At 45.9% G+C, this 19,604-nt stretch overlaps 1 protein-coding gene across 1 annotated transcript; it reads left to right on the top strand.

Annotated features, from left to right (window-relative positions):
- Positions 1-595: 595 nt before the first annotated feature.
- LOC131265880 (uncharacterized) lies at positions 596-19,106 on the top strand. Its single transcript, XM_058268221.1, has 4 exons — positions 596-629; positions 4,930-5,003; positions 14,796-15,322; positions 15,398-19,106. The coding sequence occupies exons 1-4, from the start codon at positions 596-598 to the stop codon at positions 19,104-19,106; spliced, it is 4,344 nt and encodes a 1,447-aa protein (XP_058124204.1).
- The last annotated feature ends 498 nt before the right edge of the window (positions 19,107-19,604 follow it).

The raw sequence follows: 19,604 nt of genomic DNA, 5'->3' as shown, positions 1-19,604 counted from the left end.
GATGAGCGATGGTTTTCTGACGTGATTTTCTTGTTTCCCCCCCCCCATTCCTAGTTTGACCAAACGAGTGTGATTTCGATAAGTGCAGTGAAATTGGGAGGTGATCTATTTTGTAGTTTGGTTGGTAAATGTGTGTCTACCAGACCTGAGCGGCGTACTGCTTCTGTCCACATGAGTCCATAACCGCAATCAAGTGCCGTACTACAGCATTATAGCAATTAGTTCCGTGACGTTTCCGAGCGGCGCCGAGCGCGCTCGAAGGTCGATCAATCGCTGCCGTTTTCTGTTGATCGCAAAAGTGCACGGGGAAAGCGCAGTCTATCCCCGCGGAAAGGGCAGTTACGGGTTGAAATAACTTTAGTTGATGGTTGTTGTCTTTTTTTTTTTCACCAAGAGAAAGTCCTGTAACGAAGAGAAACGTTTAGTAACGGCAGAGAAAAAATATATTACAAGTATCAACGACACTAGATAAGTGAAGTGTTTGAATCATACCGCAGCAAGGCACCTCCGACATCGGGATCGACAAAACAAACATCGATCGGTACGCAAACAGTGAACATCTGCGCCTCGACACGTCAATGAGTACGGTTGAAAAATGGGGCTCGGAAGCAACGTCAATTTAATCATCCGTAAGTATCACCTGCACGAAGTCCCTTCTTGTTTAATAGATTATCATATGGGGAGGGAGGGAAAAGTCAACAGTCAAGTCTGATCTTCAATGCACCCGCCGTTGCAACGCATTCCCCCGTTGGGCCTAGTTTGGCCAACCTGTTTCCCAGTTTTTACCCACTTCCTACCAGAAGTGCCAGGCCACATATCAGAACCGATGGGATCGGGACCCTGGTCTAACAAGTTTTTCACAAGCGAGCTGGGTATACGATGCTCGATGTTTGTTTGAAACGCAATTTTTCTATCGGCATCAGCGGTTGGATGTTGCTAACTTTTTTTTTGTGTTAGTTTGAGAACACCTCCATTTCCCCATACCAGGGAACCAAGACAGGGAACTACTCCATTCTCCGACTCCAACCTTAGAGGAGAAGGTGCAAAGTGGCCTATTAATATTCTTGCACCGCACTGGCTCTTACGTATTTTCCGTTATAACGTTTGTGTATGTTCGGCTTCCCCGGGGTTGGAGATTGCGAGCGCATGGTCCGGGACGCCCTGAGCCGGCAAGCGCTGCTCCAGCAAACAATTAAGAACGACTGTTTTAACGCTAATTTATTGGATTCCCCCTTCCGGATATACCGTTCGAAGGAAGGTACCGCGCGGCACGCAACAAGCTCGTAAAGATTCACACGAGGCCTGCAGCCGATGCTCTACATTTTATTCTGCGCAACCTGCGCACGGAACAAGCTTCCGTCGTGGAGGCACTGCCGCTCCAGACGCTCCAGAGACTGGCCACTGATTAGTTTCCGTTACTCGATTTGTAGGACAAATCAAATCATATATTCCATTCCAAGCATTGGCCCACCGGAAGCTGTTTATTGTGGTGGTGATTTATTGGAAATCCCTCTATGGAATAAACATATTGATCTTGGACGAAGCGAATGAGAAAATCATTGCCTATCCATCCATCAAACTGCCCAAGGTAGCTTTGGGTAGGTCCGTTTAGGTCGCCAGCGTAAAGATCATCTAGTCCATCCGGATGATTGTTTGTGGGTACAACCATTTAGTCGGCCCTTAAGTCACTCGACTCAGTAATTGGATCTAGAAGTGCCTCCCCAGGTAAACTAACTACGAACTGCTCCACTTCGTTCCATGCCGTAACCAATCATCATCCAAGTTCTTTGGAAAAGGTTACCCTCAAGGAATGTACATCAAACGCTGGGAACTATAACAATGTCGAGACGATAGGGATCTGGTAATGTGTTTAAAGGCATCGGCTTGCGATAAGTCCACCAGTCCCGCGTTTCCCGTTAGGCATCGTCACGAAGTTAATTGCCTGTTAGTGGTAGTGGAGGGACGATGGGAGGCTAGCACATGCCTTTCCTATCGCAGTAACTGTATTTTAAGTCTCTTTATCATTTAATTGAAGCCAGCATACCAAGACCAGAGCGGCCCGACAAGTAACACTGGCCTTGACCAAGTGACTCGGCACATTCTGGTCTTCTCCCTGGATCCGTCACACTACTGACCCAATGTGGTTCGGCTTGTTAGAACTAGACCGGGTGGATGCTGAAGGCCCGGGAAGTGGTACGATTGTGGCTCTATTTACCGTAGACAATCTCTTGGCAGTCTTTTTTAGTCGTGCACTACGTCCAGAAGCCCCAGTATCAATCTCCAAAGTTTAGACTATGTTTTGGCATCGTCGGAACCGATCCCACCGAATGTACCGTTTTCTTCCTAGGCGGTTTTCCCCTGAAATCAGAGAGGAATGGAGTCATTAGTTTAGGCTAAAATTTTATTCCTTTCGTTAAGATTCCTCGCTCACCATTTTGGCACCGGCCGAGGTCGGGGAGCAAGAACAAACCAGCAATATTTATAGCATCCGGTTGGCCATCGACCAGCGGTTGTATCGCCGGTCGGCCGGGGAGCGACTCCCCAATGGTTCCTACCCGAAAAAGACCGAGACCCGGCGCCCAATCAGTGTTGGATATCGTCAGTTCCATAACTCATGCTTTCACCGGCACACACAAGAAAAAAACCCGGACCCCCCCGTGAAGTTGTTTCTCGCTCTGCCAAACACTCTTTCTTTCCCCACACATCAAGTTGGTGTGGCTGTGTTTGGGGGCATCCATTAATGACTTAATCGGCCGACCCGTTCTCGTCCCGCGCACCGTTGCTGTAAAGCGTTCTTAATTGGCCATTCTGCGTCTGGTCGCCTGATTCTTCCCCGCACCCGACGCTTCGAACCGATGACACGCCAAGGCTTCCATGATGTTGAAGATGGGGCTTGGTGGAGAGCCCATGACGATATTATTTCTCATCCAAATTATGTTCTCAACAAATTCTGAACGACGAGTTCCATGGCTGCGTGCTCACCACCGGTCGGCGCCGATAATGCGCCACGAGTAGCACCCCAGCCCGCCCCAGGGGGGAAGGAGAGATGGTGGCGATTTTTGGAAATTATTATTCGGTGCGGATTTTACGATCATCTCTCGCTTCTCCAGTGTGGAGTCCTGACCGTTTTAGGGTTACAAAATGGACACGTTTATTTGCTAATTTATTACACTACCGAATACTCCTAGCGTTCCTTCGGACGGGTTTCTTGGTACGGTGGAATGCATTTCTTTTTTTGTTTTCCAGCTGGATTATAACGAGGAAACGACAGAATAACAGTGTTCCGCTATTTTACAAAGTGTTTTGGAAAACATATTAGCTGGATGAATAATGCTAATATGGTAATGTGTGCGGTATGTTGGGGATAATTTTCACAAATTCTTCGACCTAACCATCACGGAGCCGAAGAATGGTGATCCACTTAGAACGGTGTTTTATTTAAGCACAAACCATGAACCCCCACCATTGGCTCCCACGGACCGTTTTCGCCTTATCGTTTCTGTCGATCGAAGGCTGTAAAAATTTGCAAATATGTTAAACTACTACTTTAAGTTATGCATACCGAAGCTAATGCGAGCGTCACGAGTTAATGGAGTTTATTGCGTCACCGCTGGGAGATGGACTATTTTTATCTTACCAGAGTGTCCGCGGTTATTCAATCAAAGTCAAGATTACAATAACTGCATTTGATCAGTCCGATATTTAATTAACTCGTGTGCTAACTGTTCCATTATCAACCTTGCTTCCACAAGCTCCGCACAGCTCAAACTCAATATTAAACGCTAATCAATTTCTGCTTCATCGGTTCGGTCCAGTCTTGTGCTAAATGGATCGAATCAAACATTCAATCCACAGTTGATTGACGAACAAGAAACGTCGGCTAGCCGGAGAGCCGGAACCGTTTATCGCGTGGCCACACGTCGATAGCTCATTAACCGACTGACTGACTAACCGATTGCCTCCGCGAACTGACAGCCCGCATGTGACGCAGGTTCGTCGCTTACCGCTCGAGTCTTTTGAGATCTTTTCGATTTCTTTTTTTGTTTTGTGGTGTGAATTTGATCGGACAGAGATGGTGCGCACGACCCATGCAACCTTTTCTCCAATTTCGTGCCGGGAAATGGGAGAATTAAAAGCATCGACTCATCATCAACGTCTTTGGCGTCGTCGTCGTCGCTGGATCGATTCGTGGACCGCAAACCCTTCACCTAATTTGCCATCAATTTGACACCGATCTCGGGTGCAGCCGTGTGTGCGCGTGGCACCGGGAACCGATCCGGGTGCCGATACCCGCTGCGATTAATGTGATTATGATCCGGCATTCCATGCAGTCATCTGCTAAACTGGGGAGGAGAAAATGTATGCACTGTGCCCCTTTCATATTCTGGGCGAGTTTCCGCCTGTCACCACTCCCGTGTGCTATAGTGCTTGGGGAGGGGACAAAATCTTTCCCGAAGACCCACCTTCAACGGTTTACCCTCAGGGCTTATCACCGGGAGGGTGTGACTTACATTCGTTTTTACTTACCGGCACGTCCCGGAACGGAAGGGAGCTTTTCCTGTATCGCGGCGCCAAAATAAAAACAAAACAGAAAGCTTCTCTGCTTGGGATATGCGCCAAATCCAATCAACACGAACACGGGAAGAGGGTGGCCCTACATTGACGCTTATCGACAGTTCTCACGCCCTCGATCCGGCTCTAAACTCACGAGCAGATGATTGGGAAGGAGGCCATTGAAAATTGCTTCCAAGCACTCACACCAGTTTCCCTGGGGAAGCTTAGAGATACAGTGTGGTTTCAAAACTTTTCTGCTAAAAAATACTTTTCTCCCGCCAGGGTAATCTTCTTCCTGCCCTAATGTGACAGCCCCATAAGTGCATTTAACCCGATTTGATTATTTTCTAATCATCTTTTCACTCCCGTTCACAGGAATATGGCTGGCTGTAATTACCTTCCAGCACGGTCACAGCGAGAATGTTGAGCCGAGGGCACTAGAATTATCAGTAAGTATCGTAGAACCCAACAGCAGCAACGTACAGAACCGGTAACGGGACGCATCACTGTAAATGATGGGAATCGTGGCGGCAGTGGTGAAATATTTGCTTCGAAGCTAATTAGATTGCAATAAACCCACATTAAAACTCGTTCGAGAAGATAAAGAATGCAGCATATTGCATGTTAAGCTTAATTGAATCCCAACATCTCATTACTCGCCACGAGAGATAATGAATTATTTTTCCTTCGTCAAGAATTTAATGTTCAATCAGTTTAGATTAAAGTCATTCTGCCGGCTTTGATGATCGCTTCTGTACTTTAGTAGCATTTCTACATTTGCTAACTACTGTACCATTAAACTTTAGAGAAAGAACTAATTTTCTTAGGCAAGTTTTATATTATTTTTTATTTATTTCTTAATGAGTAAAGTTTAAGATCATTTAAAAAATTAGGTCCTACACGTGAGTATTTTTTTTTGAGACGGTTGCAAATCTTTATGCTTAAATATTTTTGTAAAAAATTGCAGTTTTTTGCTATATATTTTTATTAGTTTTGCTCTAATATGTGTGTACTTATTTCAGTGTTTTACAAGTTGTTGCAAATTACATAATCAAGTATTTAAACATCAATTTTTACAGTTTGAAAGCAGAAGCAAAGTTACAAGACATAAACCACTAAAACAAAAAAAAATGTTTTGAAACTCGAAATAAGGGTTAAACCATTTCTTATAAATCTGTGAGAAGCCTTTTTTAATGCATGAAGGTAACACGAAACACTTCCTCGAAATTAATTGGTAAAATTAAAGGCTTTTAGAGCAGGAAAAACATGATTTTTTAGCTATTACAAGATGCCAAAAACTACGAGTTATGTATCATAAACTATTCCTTCTCTAAACAATATGCTCACTGGTACTATGTATGTCTTAGATCAACATCACAAGTATTTTAGGTGATCCTCGGATAAACAACTACTGGAAGTTGTATTCGAGTAAGCAATGAAATACGGCATCAATTTATACATGTTATGACAATATTTATCTACATTTTTTTAATTATCCATAATCATCACAAAATAAACCCTGTTGAGTATCAAGTTCATTCAGCGGAACCTATAATAGCCGACGGATACGACGTTACCGATGCATCGCATAACTTTCCTTATCGGTAATTTAATTTTCACATCTGTGCATCGAAAACCAAAACTCCCAAACTACCCGCCTTTTACCGGCCGCAACACCAAATGGCATCAAAGCACGCCATCTCACGATCCGGACCGGGGAAGCCATAATCCGTCGCCGGTTCCGTTCCGACGAACGTTGCAATCTTTCCGTGTCATCTTGCCATTTGCATGCTCGCATTGCCGGTGATTCAATTCCTGCTGGTTCGGTTGGGAAGAAAACGATCATGCTTCCAACTTCCATAATAGTCGCCATAGTCGTCAAATCACAAATATCGTCCATGGATGGCGGACTAATCCATTTCCCGCCAAGTGCCCGCCCGTGTGTTTATCAGTTACGCTTTCGGCACGATCCACGGGTGAACGGATTTTTCCCCGGAAATAGCTTTATTGACAGCACAACGGGGAAGTCACCGAAACCGTTTCCTGGAACCGTTTGCTCATTGATCAGCGTTCAAGACCGTCATTTTCTGCCCATAGAACTGGCCGCTGGGCACGCACGTTGACCCACATTTGAATATGCGCATTTTGGGCGTGATCGCACCACCTTTTTAAGTCACATATTTTTCTGGTTTCCCTCTGAGCGATTTGCTGCTCCTTAACTAACCTGAATTGGAACGTGGATGACAGTTGGGAAATATCCAACTCGATCCACCTGCCCGTTCGTTCGCCATCCCTGGGGTCATAAATTCATTAAAAACAGACATGACAAATTACCGATACCGTGTGATGCCATTGGGTGCGCGGAAATCTACGAAACCAGGTCAGCCCTTGCTGCTTCGGCCGCCACCGAATCGCAACAATCTCACGTGGAAAGGAGCGGACCCATTCTCGCCCGAAAGTGACCCGGAAAGCTGCCAAAATGGGTGTACAAGATTGATCTAATTTTCCAGCAAAATCACGCACACACACATTCACAAGCTGTGGGCCACTGAGGAGATTGTTCTTCCGTACGGCGGCACAGTGCGGCAACCTCCCGGTGCGTTATACCCACCCGGGAAGAAGGGCACAAGTCCCATAAACCCATTTGTTTCATTTTGTTTACAGGTCGGTTAGAAAAGTTTACCACAAGGGTGTCATAAAACCACATGTAGCCATGGTGCACCTGTACATTGAAGAGGAAAGGTGAATAATTCATCGAATTTAATTAATTTTCTAGAGAGAGAGAGAGAGTTCCCACTGCTTCTCGCTGACATCGGGAGGTTAAACTTTTACATTCGCCCACCGGAGTTGGCACTAGATAGGATCTCTCAAAGCTATCCCCCGGGATTGAAGTTGAGCATTCGTTTAATGTTCGGCAGAAGTGAAGATGATTAATAGTGGAACTATTCTTTTGGAACAATTTGATGGAAAGTCGTTCAGTGAATGATCGAAGGGGGAAAAAATGAGCAGCTTGCAGCTGGTGCTTTTCAATGATATGCAATATTTCAATCTCTACCGTCACTACTATCAGTGATATAATAAAAAGATGAACGCGTTTCCTGTACAACTAAAATATGTACATTTCCGCCATCTTACGCAAAAACCCTCTGCATGAGCATAGGACGTATGCTGGCCACCTCTTGCAAATGATAATGTTTTGGTTTTACTTTCATGCTAGGCAAAACAACAAAACACACCACAGAAACACGCACAAACTTTCTTTTGACCCTTACCGCGCGCAAGAAACAATGTGAAACCGAAACTCCGGTCGAAAGAAGCACATGCCAATGCAAAAGATCTGCTGCCCAGCACCGCGGTACAGAAATGCTTATGCAAAGAACCACTCATTATCATAAATGGCGAGCGTGTGCCACGCCGTGTGCGGCTTCTTGTTACGAACCAGCGAATGAAGTCCGAGAGCGTGATGCACTCGAGAGGAAGTAATTTAGCATAATAACAGCCCTGCGCGTAATTTGGGTACTTTCGGGCAGATTATGTTACTCCCATATTTATTTACACGTACGTATCGTAACCGTAACATGTACGATAATGGGTTGTAGAAATTAGTGCAAGTTGTTAAAAAGTGCTTGATAGAGTGAGGATTATGTTTCGACCAACTTTTTTACATATAAACACACGAATTTTTAAGAAGCAATGTTACCATCAACTTAAGGTTTATTATGTGACTACACTCAATGTTTCGTTGTTAGATGTTGTGCATAATTTAACCATCAATTTTGTTTGTGTAATATAATGGTTTGTTCTACACTTAATCGCGTTTACCAAGGTCCACTAAAGACGCTCCATAAACAAATGAACATTTCGTCATCGAGGGGCGCTAAAGTACGGGTTCGATACTTAAAAACCACCGATCGGCACTTAAGAAACGTTCAATTTGCATCAAGTACTCACGCGATCGTGAAGGTAATGAGTTTACACCTTTTCGCTATGCATTGCGCGAAAAGAAATCGCACTAAACGCGAAAACAATACTTTCTACCCTACGCAAACATCGCGACCGACCGGTGGAAAGTGGAAACACATCGGGGTAGAATGGTTGTGCAAAAATAATACAATTCGCCTCCACGATCCTAGTTGGAGCATTAAGCGGACCGATCGTGCGAGAAAGAAACATAATGGGCGGAGATTTTCCCTTGTAGTGCACTTTTACATGATGTTGACTGTGCGTTCGTACTCTGGCTTGCCTTTGTTAATCGCTGGATTAACCTCAGGCCAGTTTATGAATGGGTATAAAAGTGCAGACAAGTGCGGCATTATGATGCCAATAAAACTAATGAGCTGACGATGAGGGTAGCTTTGCATTGACCCAATGGGATAAAGTAGCAGACAAATCCCACGCACAATTCAGATAGTGACAATTTTTTTTCGCTGCTCAGCAACACCGGCCATTGGTGGTTTTCGTTGCCGATACTACTTTTACTGTCGCTTCTGGACAAGTCGTGTTTGTCAACATCTTCAACTTAAAAAAATGGAACTGTTAACCACAAAGAGGTCGTAAGTGAACGGCTCTGCCAGGGGTTCTAAACTCCCACCCCATTCGTGGCCGAACGATCCGAGATTGCACGCGGTTTTGCTTTCACGCGTGTCCACAACGGGTCCGATTCGTGGCGGGAGTGGTTGGGAAAAAGCGGGGAATAGTTTCCCATGGGCCAGGGGACAAAGTATGCCAGCCATAGCAAAGAAAGGCGAGTGGTGGCAAAAATAAAACGAGGTTGCATAAATATGTTATTAACATACTGACATTGTCCGCCTTGTTGGAATCCCTGCGAAACGGAGGGTTTTCCTGGTGAACCGTTTCTCATTTACGATCGCTTCCCGGCAATTGTCATCCGGCGGCGCCTTAGCGATAGCAGGGGAACTGTCTGTTTGATTTGTACTGTTTCATATGTGATGAGAAACGGATTGTACATTCCTTTGTGGGGATTCGAACTGGTCCGTAGCTAAACGCACGTTGCGGAAAACAAATGAAACCATGCACAAGCGAAGAAACACGATACCTAAAACTGATGTTTTACAGTTAAGTAACACGCATTATAAACAGAGGGAATTAAGGATTTTTTAAATTAATCTGTAGGAATCAAGATTGAAAAACAACTTGCGGGAAAGGAAATCAACACGCACTAAGGAGAAAGACGTACCTACAACTGTTGTTTTACGGTTAAATAACATTTATAATGTATAAAAGAACAGGAATCGATCATAAACTAAAATAGTTTACATAATGTACCGTATTTTTATAAATTCCAAATTCTACCCACAAAGTGATCAGTTTCCATAAGAATAATTATAACAGAATATTCATGACCCAAATCACAAAAGCGCACAAAATCTCCGATAACGATCAATCAATCCATCACGAACTGTTAGATCCGTTTAGAACCTTACAAGCGACAAACTCTGATTGCAAGCTCAAGTTAGCCATCAAGCACAGTTCACGGTCAATAAATCCTTCAGTCGTCAGCCGTCTAGTCAAACACACGACTCTTTTGTGCAAGCCGAACGATAACGATCGCTGGTAATCGACACGCGCTCTCCTTCCCTGGGCAATGCTCGACCGGAATCATCCGGTATCCACATTCTTCAGTAACTGATTCTCGTTCGCATTCCTTACCCGACCGTTGCTGCTTTGCTGCCATTCAAACGCCCGAAATCACGATAACACGGCTCGGAGTGTCTTGGAATAGATTCGAACCGAACGCTATCTGATTTGCCACGCTTCTTCCCACGCGGCGTAAGGCGCTCACTGTCTAGGCGAAAATACCGTCCCCGAATTGCTAAAACTGTTCGGTTTCAAACTCCACCACCGCAGGAGGAACCGAAAGGGGGCGTCGCTTGGGGAAGAACGGGGCAGCAAACCTGTCATTTTGCGGACTCGATATCATGGTAGCGCAAATCTGCAATTCGATGCCGACCGTTCGGACTTGGATCTGGATAAAAAAGAACTTGCTCCACATTTTACGCCCGGATTATTCTGGTGTAATTTGTGAATCCCGAATTCAAGCTTTCGGGCGTGTTCGACGATGAACTTGAACGCGAACAGCCACTCGAGGCCGTTTGCCTGTAGGCCTTCGCCTTCGGGCCGAGGCCAGGTGATGACAGATGATTGATGTTTGCGTTGAAACGGCCGGGCGTCACGGATTCCCTAATGATAACCTTTCAAATGTCCGCGGAAGCTACTCGGCCAGAGGCAGATCAAAAAATGCCCGAAAGGGATGGAAATTCATTCAAAACCGGCGAGCCCACCGCGGTAGCCACCTATGTTTATCATTATCGAATTTCTATCCAACGTTTATCATTATGGTAGAGAGCGAGAATCAAACTCGACGGGGCACGCGGCAGGCCGCCGCAAGCCGCGTACGAATTGAAACTATTCCATGCTCGTTTTATAATTAAATTTAATTCCTATGATGAAGTGGGTCACTGGCCATTTTGCAACCTACCTTACATTCAAATGGTCGAAAGAGTTGCGGATTTTTTTTCACAAAATCAAATGCGCTCCACTTCTAGTGATGACATCTTCATTTGCCGGCTGGTGAAATGTTTTCGTTCAGCAAAAAAATTAAACTGAGATGATAATTTTCGTCACGAAACCCTTGTTGAGAGCTAAAAAGAAAGAGAGCGAGAAAAACCCGTGTATAAAGCTAATTGAAATAGTTCCCTATCTTACCCATCTATTATTCATCACGATTACTTAAAGTTCCGCAGTTCAAATATCTCAACTCTTTTTTTTTTTTTTTGTTGTTTCACCATCATGTGACCCACACGAACCCGGGAACGAACAAAATGGAAAATGGTGCATTTCTGGGTTTTTTTTTCTTTGGTTGTTGTTATGGTCTAATGCCGGTTGATTACAGACCGGCGATATCCGACCACTTCACTATTAAATTATTCCGCCCAATTTCAGATCTTATCGTGCTCATCTGTACCCAGTCATTCTAATGTTGTTTGATTAGCGGGAAAGGAAACGGGCTAGCCCGAGAACTTAACTAGCTCAAATGCTTTCCAACCCCAGTGTGGGAAATTGTGTTCACATTGTTGTTACGAAAAAACAGTTGCCGACTGCAAAAGCCGAGCGTCGCGTGTATTTATTTTTCTCGTTTCTCTTTTAAAACTACGTCCAAGAATAAACTTGTCCCGAGCTTTAGCTACCCCAAAACAGCTAACTATTCATTGGGGTTGGTTCTTGGAGGATCGTATTAGTATGTTTAACAAATGTAATTGTTCTATTGACATACTTTAGTACGCCTAAAGACGATTTTGAAGATGAGATGTCTGTTGGGAATTGCCACAAGTCTTCTGTTGCCGAACGATCCGCAGATCTTTGGACAACTTTTTCGACTATTTATTTGATTGGCAGTATTCTAAAGAATTATACACTCTTTATAAGCAGCGTTTAAAATAATAATTGCCGTATTTAAAATTAAAAATTTCTAATTAACTCTATTTTTGCGTCTACTGTTCACAATTAATACTTTTGCTTCACAGTCCACAACTATTTGTTTGAAATTAGAAGGTGTGTTACACGCGAGAACTACTTTTTTCTACTGTTGTTTTTAATTGATTTCAGAATTTCCCGAAGTTGAAATCTATTTTTTTGTGAGCGAGCTTCATTTCGTGAATATATTTAGTCGATTTTTTTAAGAATTAAATTTTGTTCACCACTAACGAGGCATAAACGGATAGCGAATAATTTAGCCAAACTGACAAACAAAAACAATAACATGAAAAAGTGAATTCAAAGAATAAAATAAATAGATAAGAATGTAAATCCAGGTAAAATCGGGAAAAAATCTGGATCGGTGCAATATAAAGGCTTCCCTAACTTGCGAGAATTTGCATGATTATTCGAAAACGCAATCAGCTTACTACCAAAGATTAAGTGAAATTAGAGGCATGATCTGCATTGCATTAAAACACGTTAGAAAATGGAATGGTGGAAACGGTGAAACCGAAGGGTAATCGTCGGGAAAAGGCAGTCGCAAAGCTAAAGCGTGATTCAATTACACAGTCTGATTACCACGAGAAGCTAACAGCTAGTCGCAAATCGATCGCCGATGGAAAGAGAAATACATGCCTCAGTATAATTTCACCGAACGCGTCAAGGCATCGAGTAAAAATGGAAAATCATTGGAAACAAGTGCAGCGCAGCATCTCACAATAACAAAATAACAATTTAGCTTTCTTCCCAAACGATGGCTTAAAACCGATGTTGGTTGACATGAGAGTGCAAACAGTTTGATCCGGTGGAAACATAGCTGCTAGGTGTACTTCTTCTAATAGCATATACATATTTACAGGGCGGGACAGAAGTGTTTCATGCGTGAAAACGCAACACATGAATATGAATATCATCCGCATTGCGTGCAGACGTGTCGGATTATGTTAACGATTTCATTTCGTACCAACCTGAATGGCGATAGCGTATCGCGATCCGTTTGATCATGACCATCAATTGCTTTATAATAACCTAAAAGCGGCTGGTTTCTTTGGTCGCGTGCACAACATTCCTAATTGCTTAGCACGAACACTTGTTTTCTGCAGGCGAGCTATCCAATACACATTTTTATTTTCCAATAAAATTTTCAGGAGCATCTTGGCCGAAGATCCAGCTAAAACTAAAATAAAATGATAAAAGAAAACATATAAAACAATTGTATTGAATTTTCTACGATCAAATAAATTCTTCACCCAACACCTTCAATCTACTGCCTACTGACCGGAAAAAAATAGCACCTAGTGTTACGGGTCAAATGCACGCACATTGTCCACCAGGCAATGGTTTCACGGTTCGTTTCATCCATAATCGTTTCAGTTTTTTTTGTGTATAATTAAAATTAACACAGCATTATCTTCTCCCTTGAGGTGAACCATTTACACCCCAAACCTTTCAACCTCATAGGCTTGTGCTTTACATCTACTCCACCGCTCCAAACGGATCTTCCGTATCGAAAGCGATCATTATCAATTTGTTGTACGGTAATTTGTGGAAGATTGTTTTACTTTTACCAGTTTTTTTTTTCCTGTCCAACGATTTCCAACGGTACGTACACAATATCACGTGCGTCTTGGCACGTCGTTGGCGATGCGCATCGAATTTCGTTCCATGGTACGTGCGGGCACAGAGACTTCCGGGTCGAGTTCTGTTGTAGGGGAACAGTTTTCCTTGGCACTTTGCTGACCACCTACGTGATTGAAGGCCCTAGCGGATCGAAACCGTTTCACTTTCTTTTTCACTTTCGTTTGGCGAAACATTTGGAGCTTTTATGTATGCCGTCTAAATAACACCATAATTAGTGCTGATTTGAAACTTCCTAACATTGGGAGCTTTGTCATCGATAAACAGTTGAATCCGGGTAATATTCAATAACAGCGCTAAATGGTTTACTTGAGCTTTTAAAAGTGTTTTGCTTATTTTCGATTACGCTTATCCCGCATATGAATATGCATAATCATGTTTCTGTACTTAAAACATTGTCAGAGTGTTACAAAAATTGTTTTATGTTATCCGCATTATCCAAGTACAGTAATCTAGCGATTATCACAATGTTAGATGATATGGTAACTAAAAACTGCAAATTTTGTGGACAATAAAATAATATATTTAAAAAGCATACGGGCTTAGAGGAATGTAGTTCCAATAGTTATTACCCACACAATCATTATAAGGAATTTTCGTCCGTTGTCTTCTGCGAAGACAAAATTCCGTACATCATATAAGCACTAATCTTCCGCGCAACAGTAAAAAAGCGGGCCACCCGCATAGTATAGGAATAGTGTAACCCTGGATAATCGGGAGTCTACTGTATTTTTTCAGACTTGATCAAAATTAATAAAAAATAAATTTGTGTAAATTTAAAAAAAACCATGTTTACATCGTGCATTGGACCTTGATACTCTAGTAGACTAGTCTAGTAGAATGAAAAACAGCAAACCGCGTGTTTACGATTGCAATAAGAGTAACATACCCTTGTTGCGTAGCTCGTTTCCTATTCGATGATTTCTCTTTTAATTTCGTAATCGGGAATTGAAATTATTAAATTAAACTGAATGTCAAAGGCTATATTATGTTCTCCATATGAAACGAAAATGAAAAAAATATTTAAGTAATCGATGTGACCATCGATCTTCAAATGAAACTGATCTTTCTGTATATTAATTCTCCATGCAAACGTTTTTCTGCAGGTACCATGGCGACCGATACCGTACCATGTGCCCCAGCAGCAGCTGCAGCAACCGCAGCAACAGCTGATCAGCGTAGCCAGCTTCGATACGACGAGCAAGGACGAACTGGTTCACATCGCACAGCACAATGCGCAGATCCTGAAGCAGTTCAACCAACCGATCACCCAGTACAACCAGCATCCACCGAACGGCATGAAGGTGCAGATCACGACGCACCAGCAGGCACCGGGCCCGGGGCCAGTGGTTCACCAGCACAGCAGTAACGTGGTGCACAGCCAGGGACCGTCCTACGGGCACACGCCCGCCGTACCGAAGTACATGACGACGTCACTTTTGCACCAGACGATGTACCCTCAGGGTCCACCACACAAACAACAGCAACCGCTGCCGCCCTCGAAACCGTTCGTCAAGTCTGATCAAATTACGACCCTCAACATGGTGCATAGCTCGACGCCCAAGATAACTGCCTCCATTTCATCCCACGGTGCGGTCGGTGTAAAGTCCGCCAAGTTCAACGGACAATTTAGGTACGACTCTAGAACAAAAATTAAATTAGGAAAATTATTAAATCTAGCGAAACTTTTTGTGTATTCTTTTTCCAGGGACAGTGTACCAGCGATCGTTCAAAAGTCGACGCTCAAACCACATCCGGTCATGAACAAGCTGCAGTCGCACATGGCCATCACCGGGTTCCGGCAGAAACAACCAGTCGCCACCAGCTCGAACCGGCTGGAGCATTTCATTAACCCGAACCACCTGTACGGAACTTACATCCAGTTTGGCCAATCACCCGCTGCTTTGCAGCCCTCCAAGACGAAGTTTCTCACCCAGCTGGGCTCCTCCGGTGTGCCGACCTTCGACTCGCAAACCCTGAAGAGCTTCTTCAACGGCCCAGGATACACTCCGAGTGTTACGCAGTTCAAAAAGCTTAACTACATCCAACAGCAGCAGCAGCAGCAGCAGCAATTGCCGCAATCAAACGGCGGTGGTAAATTCCCATTCCCGCACTTCAACCAAATCCCGGGCGATTTGCCCGATTTCCCGAAAAAGTACGTCACACCGTCGTCGGCAGAAAAGGAGCTGACGAAGGGTGCCGCTGGAATCGACTCGACGCCACTGTTCCCGCACCTTCCACCGAGTGTGCTGACACCCTTTTTCCAGCAGGTCCAACAGCAGCAGCAAAGTACGTCCTACATCGCTGGCAATAAGTATAACAACTTCAATCTCAAGACGCAACACCCGGCACCGCCACTGTCTTCGCAAGGTTCGTCAGGAGCGCCATCTTCTTCATCGTCCTCTTCCTCGTCGTCGTCATCGTCGAAGCATTCTTTCTCGCCGGCCCAATTCCAGCAGTCCCATCAGTCCGACCGTGAATCGTTGAGCAATGCATTTGGCGGCCAGATCTTCAGTGGTGGTTCGTTCAATACCTACAGTACCCAGCAACCGCTTCCGATCGAGCATAAACCGTACGAAATCGTCAAGTTCAAGGAAGCACCAGGCAAGCAGCTGTCCGCCCAGTTCAACGAAATTCACGACGAGTACAGCAAAAACCTCGTTCCACCGCCTCCGAGCACCCAGCAAGCATTCCTTCCGACGGTTTTGAACCATCTCGCCGAGAGTTCGCCGAGTAAGGATCCAATTGAGATCCTCAACAAGTACAACATCAATCCGCACTCACCACTGCAGGATGCGAATCGCTTTAGCTACGAGTTCCCTCGTCCAACGCCGATTTCGCTATCGGTATCCACCACCAGTGCCGGTGGTTCCGTCTCGACGACGGCCAGCACGACCACCACAACGACACAGTTTCCCACCGCCACGACTCTTCCAAGGCAACAGTACTACAGCCAGCATCACTACAACCAGCAGCAGCAGCAGCACAGGCAACAGCAGCCGTTCCTAGGCGAGCACCAGTCGTTCCCAAACCATCACCAACAGTCGCCACCGATACTGGTCACCCCCCTGAACGAGCTAGGAGATGGTGGGTGGATTACGCGAGAGAAGTATCTCACCACGGAGAAGCCGAACGTCTTTAAGAATCTCTTCCGACCGGCCGAAAGTGAATACAAAAAGCACAAGCTGATGCACCCGGCGTACACTGGATTGCCACCGAACCGCCGGCCCTCGGCTACGGCCACCACAACCCCAACGACAAACACCGCCGTCGGCTCGGGCTCCTTCTCCGTCTCGACCAACTCACCCTGGGACCAATCCACGGAGGAACCGATCGTTACGCACAGCTTCTTCACGATCGAAGACGCGATCGCCGATCCAACGTTGATTCCTCCGAAGTCGAAAAACAAGTACAAGTACACGACCGACGCGGAGGAGGAGAACCGCCAGGACGATCTGCAGCTGGAGATCGTCACGATTGGGCCGTTCTTTGGCTCGGAAGAGTCACCAATTCAGCCAGTGGTTACGACGATCGCACCAACCCGGGGAAGTGGATCGAAAAATGGCGCTGGCCAGCAGAGGAGACGACGTCCGAAACCTCCGCAGAGTAGCACAACGACGGAGTATACGACGGTGGTCGAGCAGGAGTCCACCGAATCCACCACCAACACGATCGACAATCGTAATCGCAACCGTATCCGATTCCGCCCGAAACCGATCACCACCGTTCCACCGCCGGTCGAAACGGAACCGGCAGCTTCCGTCACTACATTGCTACCGACCCCACCTCCATTGCCATCGTTCGTTTCGAGTGAGGAGTTGGATGGGCCGGTGAAAAAGTTCCGCAAAAAGCCACACTTTACCCGGAACCGATTTAACGTGCTTAGCCAGCGGGAAGAGGATAGGCTCGCTCAGCCGGAACAGACGGAACCATCGCTTTCCACACCGGCTGTAACGACAACGTCGACGACCACCACAACCACCTCGACGTCGTCCACGGTGGGTGCACTTGGTGAACAGCTAGCTTCGTCCGCTCCGGCCATTGGTGGAGGTTTCCGTTCACGATACCGACCAGCACCACAGCCGAAGCAACCGAAAGACTCCCAGGAAGACACTGCCGATCCGGCACCGGCGGTGAAGGTAAACTCGCGCCTTCAGAACCGCCCGCCAACGATTGCATCCACGGTCACAACATCAACCGATGCTGCGGCCGTCTTCAATTCCGACGAATCGGGCGCAAACTTCTCCGATGGACAGCAGCAACAGCAACAACCGCAGCAAAATCGAACCCGTGGAGATCGACCACGGTTCAGCATCAAGGAGTACCGGAACAAGCTGAACCGTACGGTGGCCAGCACGGCCACTCCCATCAGCACAGTGGGCTCGCCGGCTGGTGGTGATCTCCTGGAGACGACCACGGCACCAAAGCTACGATTCCCAACGAGAAATCGCTTCCTGCTCAACGCACGCCTCAATAAGACGAACGTGGAAGCGAATGAAATCGTTCCCACCGGTACCGGCGGAGCGACGACAGAAAAGTCCACTAACGAAACGACCACGCGAAGCTCCTTCCGGCCACATGGCACGCGTACGTACAACAGGTTTACGGTGAAGAAACCATCCACCGAAGTACCCTCAGTGACATCGTCGGCGACCAACACACGCGGCGGGCAAACGTCGGGAGCAGCGGCAAACCGTGGCCGCACCAAAACGGCCTACGATCAGGCGGTCGCCGCGAACCGCACGCTTGCCGGATCGGCGTTCAACACGACCGCATCGTTAATCAACCGACGTCCGCCAAAGATCACCCTAAGGCAACGCATCCAGAACTACAATCGAAAGAAAGAGATGGAACAATCGGTTTCAGCGACGGGTGCAGCGGCCACGTCCGAGGATGCCGGAGGAGTGCTGAAGATGGATGATGTGGCCGATCCATCGGTGGATCAAAACAGCGTCCTATCGTCGATTTCCTCCTCCGCCGAGCAGAGCCGACCGATTGATGATTTGGGAACGATTGGTGATGCGAGTGTCGGTGGCTTCGAGACTGGCTCAAACCGGTACGGTGGAGCAGTCGCGGAAGAGTCACCGGTGCGTGCTAGCACGACCGAAGGTTACCGGCACCACGAGACTGCTATCATGAAAATATCACCAAAGGACACTACGTCCGCCTCCTCTTCCGCTTCGTCCAACAATGCCGATTACGATCTGAACAGTGCGTCATCGGATTACTCGAAGCGGGTGGTCGAGCTGACGCTGTCCGGCACAGGTAGCAAGGATCGGGGTAGCTTCAAGTCCGTCAACAAAGGGCTCCTGTCGAGGAAGGTGCCGGGCTACTTTACACTCGCCACTGAAGATCCCATCCTGCCAATCGAAGCGTTCTTCCCGCAGGTCAAGAAACCAAGCGGAGGATTCGCGTAGGAAATAACTAGCGCACGGTGGGTGGATCCTGGATCCTGGAAGTCCAAGCTAATGTTCGACGATCACTTGCATGAACATCATAGGCGCGATCGATAGCCGGTCGCCATTTAGGTATGGTTGAGTGATTGGTTCCACTACGACTGTCCGTAACAATGGAACCTTTAGAGGGACACCATAGTATTTTTAGCAGCAAGTATTTAATATGTTTTTACAAAGCAACCACTAACCGCACACTGTCCATCGGCAGATGTCGTTCAAGAACGAATCATACACAGGATTCTGCTTCATCTAACCATTCTTTTCGTTAATACCCTTCTGGCAATAACCGTTTAACGAACAAATCAAGATCAAGAGGAAGCATGTGTGCGAGTGTGCAGTGAAACTGTAAATGATTCAAACTCATACTTTTAAGCTCAACGACCATTTAGGAATGTAGGTAACGAACTCGACGACTTCCTCTTTTCACGCAAAAAGAAGTTTTTATTTATTGTGCGCACG

Source organism: Anopheles coustani, chromosome 2 (assembly GCF_943734705.1).
Source record: "Anopheles coustani chromosome 2, idAnoCousDA_361_x.2, whole genome shotgun sequence".
Classification (NCBI taxonomy): Eukaryota; Metazoa; Arthropoda; class Insecta; order Diptera; family Culicidae; genus Anopheles; species Anopheles coustani.
The sequence above is the reverse complement of the archived record's forward strand: the minus strand, read 5'-3'. Positions and strand labels throughout refer to the sequence as shown.

What these genes read in the sequence shown, in the direction of transcription:
- LOC131265880 (XM_058268221.1), top strand. Translation starts at nt 596, where the DNA reads ATGGGGCTCGGAAGCAACGTCAATTTAATCATCC. An exon ending in CAACGTCAATTTAATCATCC is followed by an intron (nt 630 to 4,929) that starts GTAAGTATCACC and finishes TCCCGTTCACAG; the next exon opens with GAATATGGCTGGCTGTAATT. An exon ending in AAGTTCAACGGACAATTTAG is followed by an intron (nt 15,323 to 15,397) that starts GTACGACTCTAG and finishes TTCTTTTTCCAG; the next exon opens with GGACAGTGTACCAGCGATCG.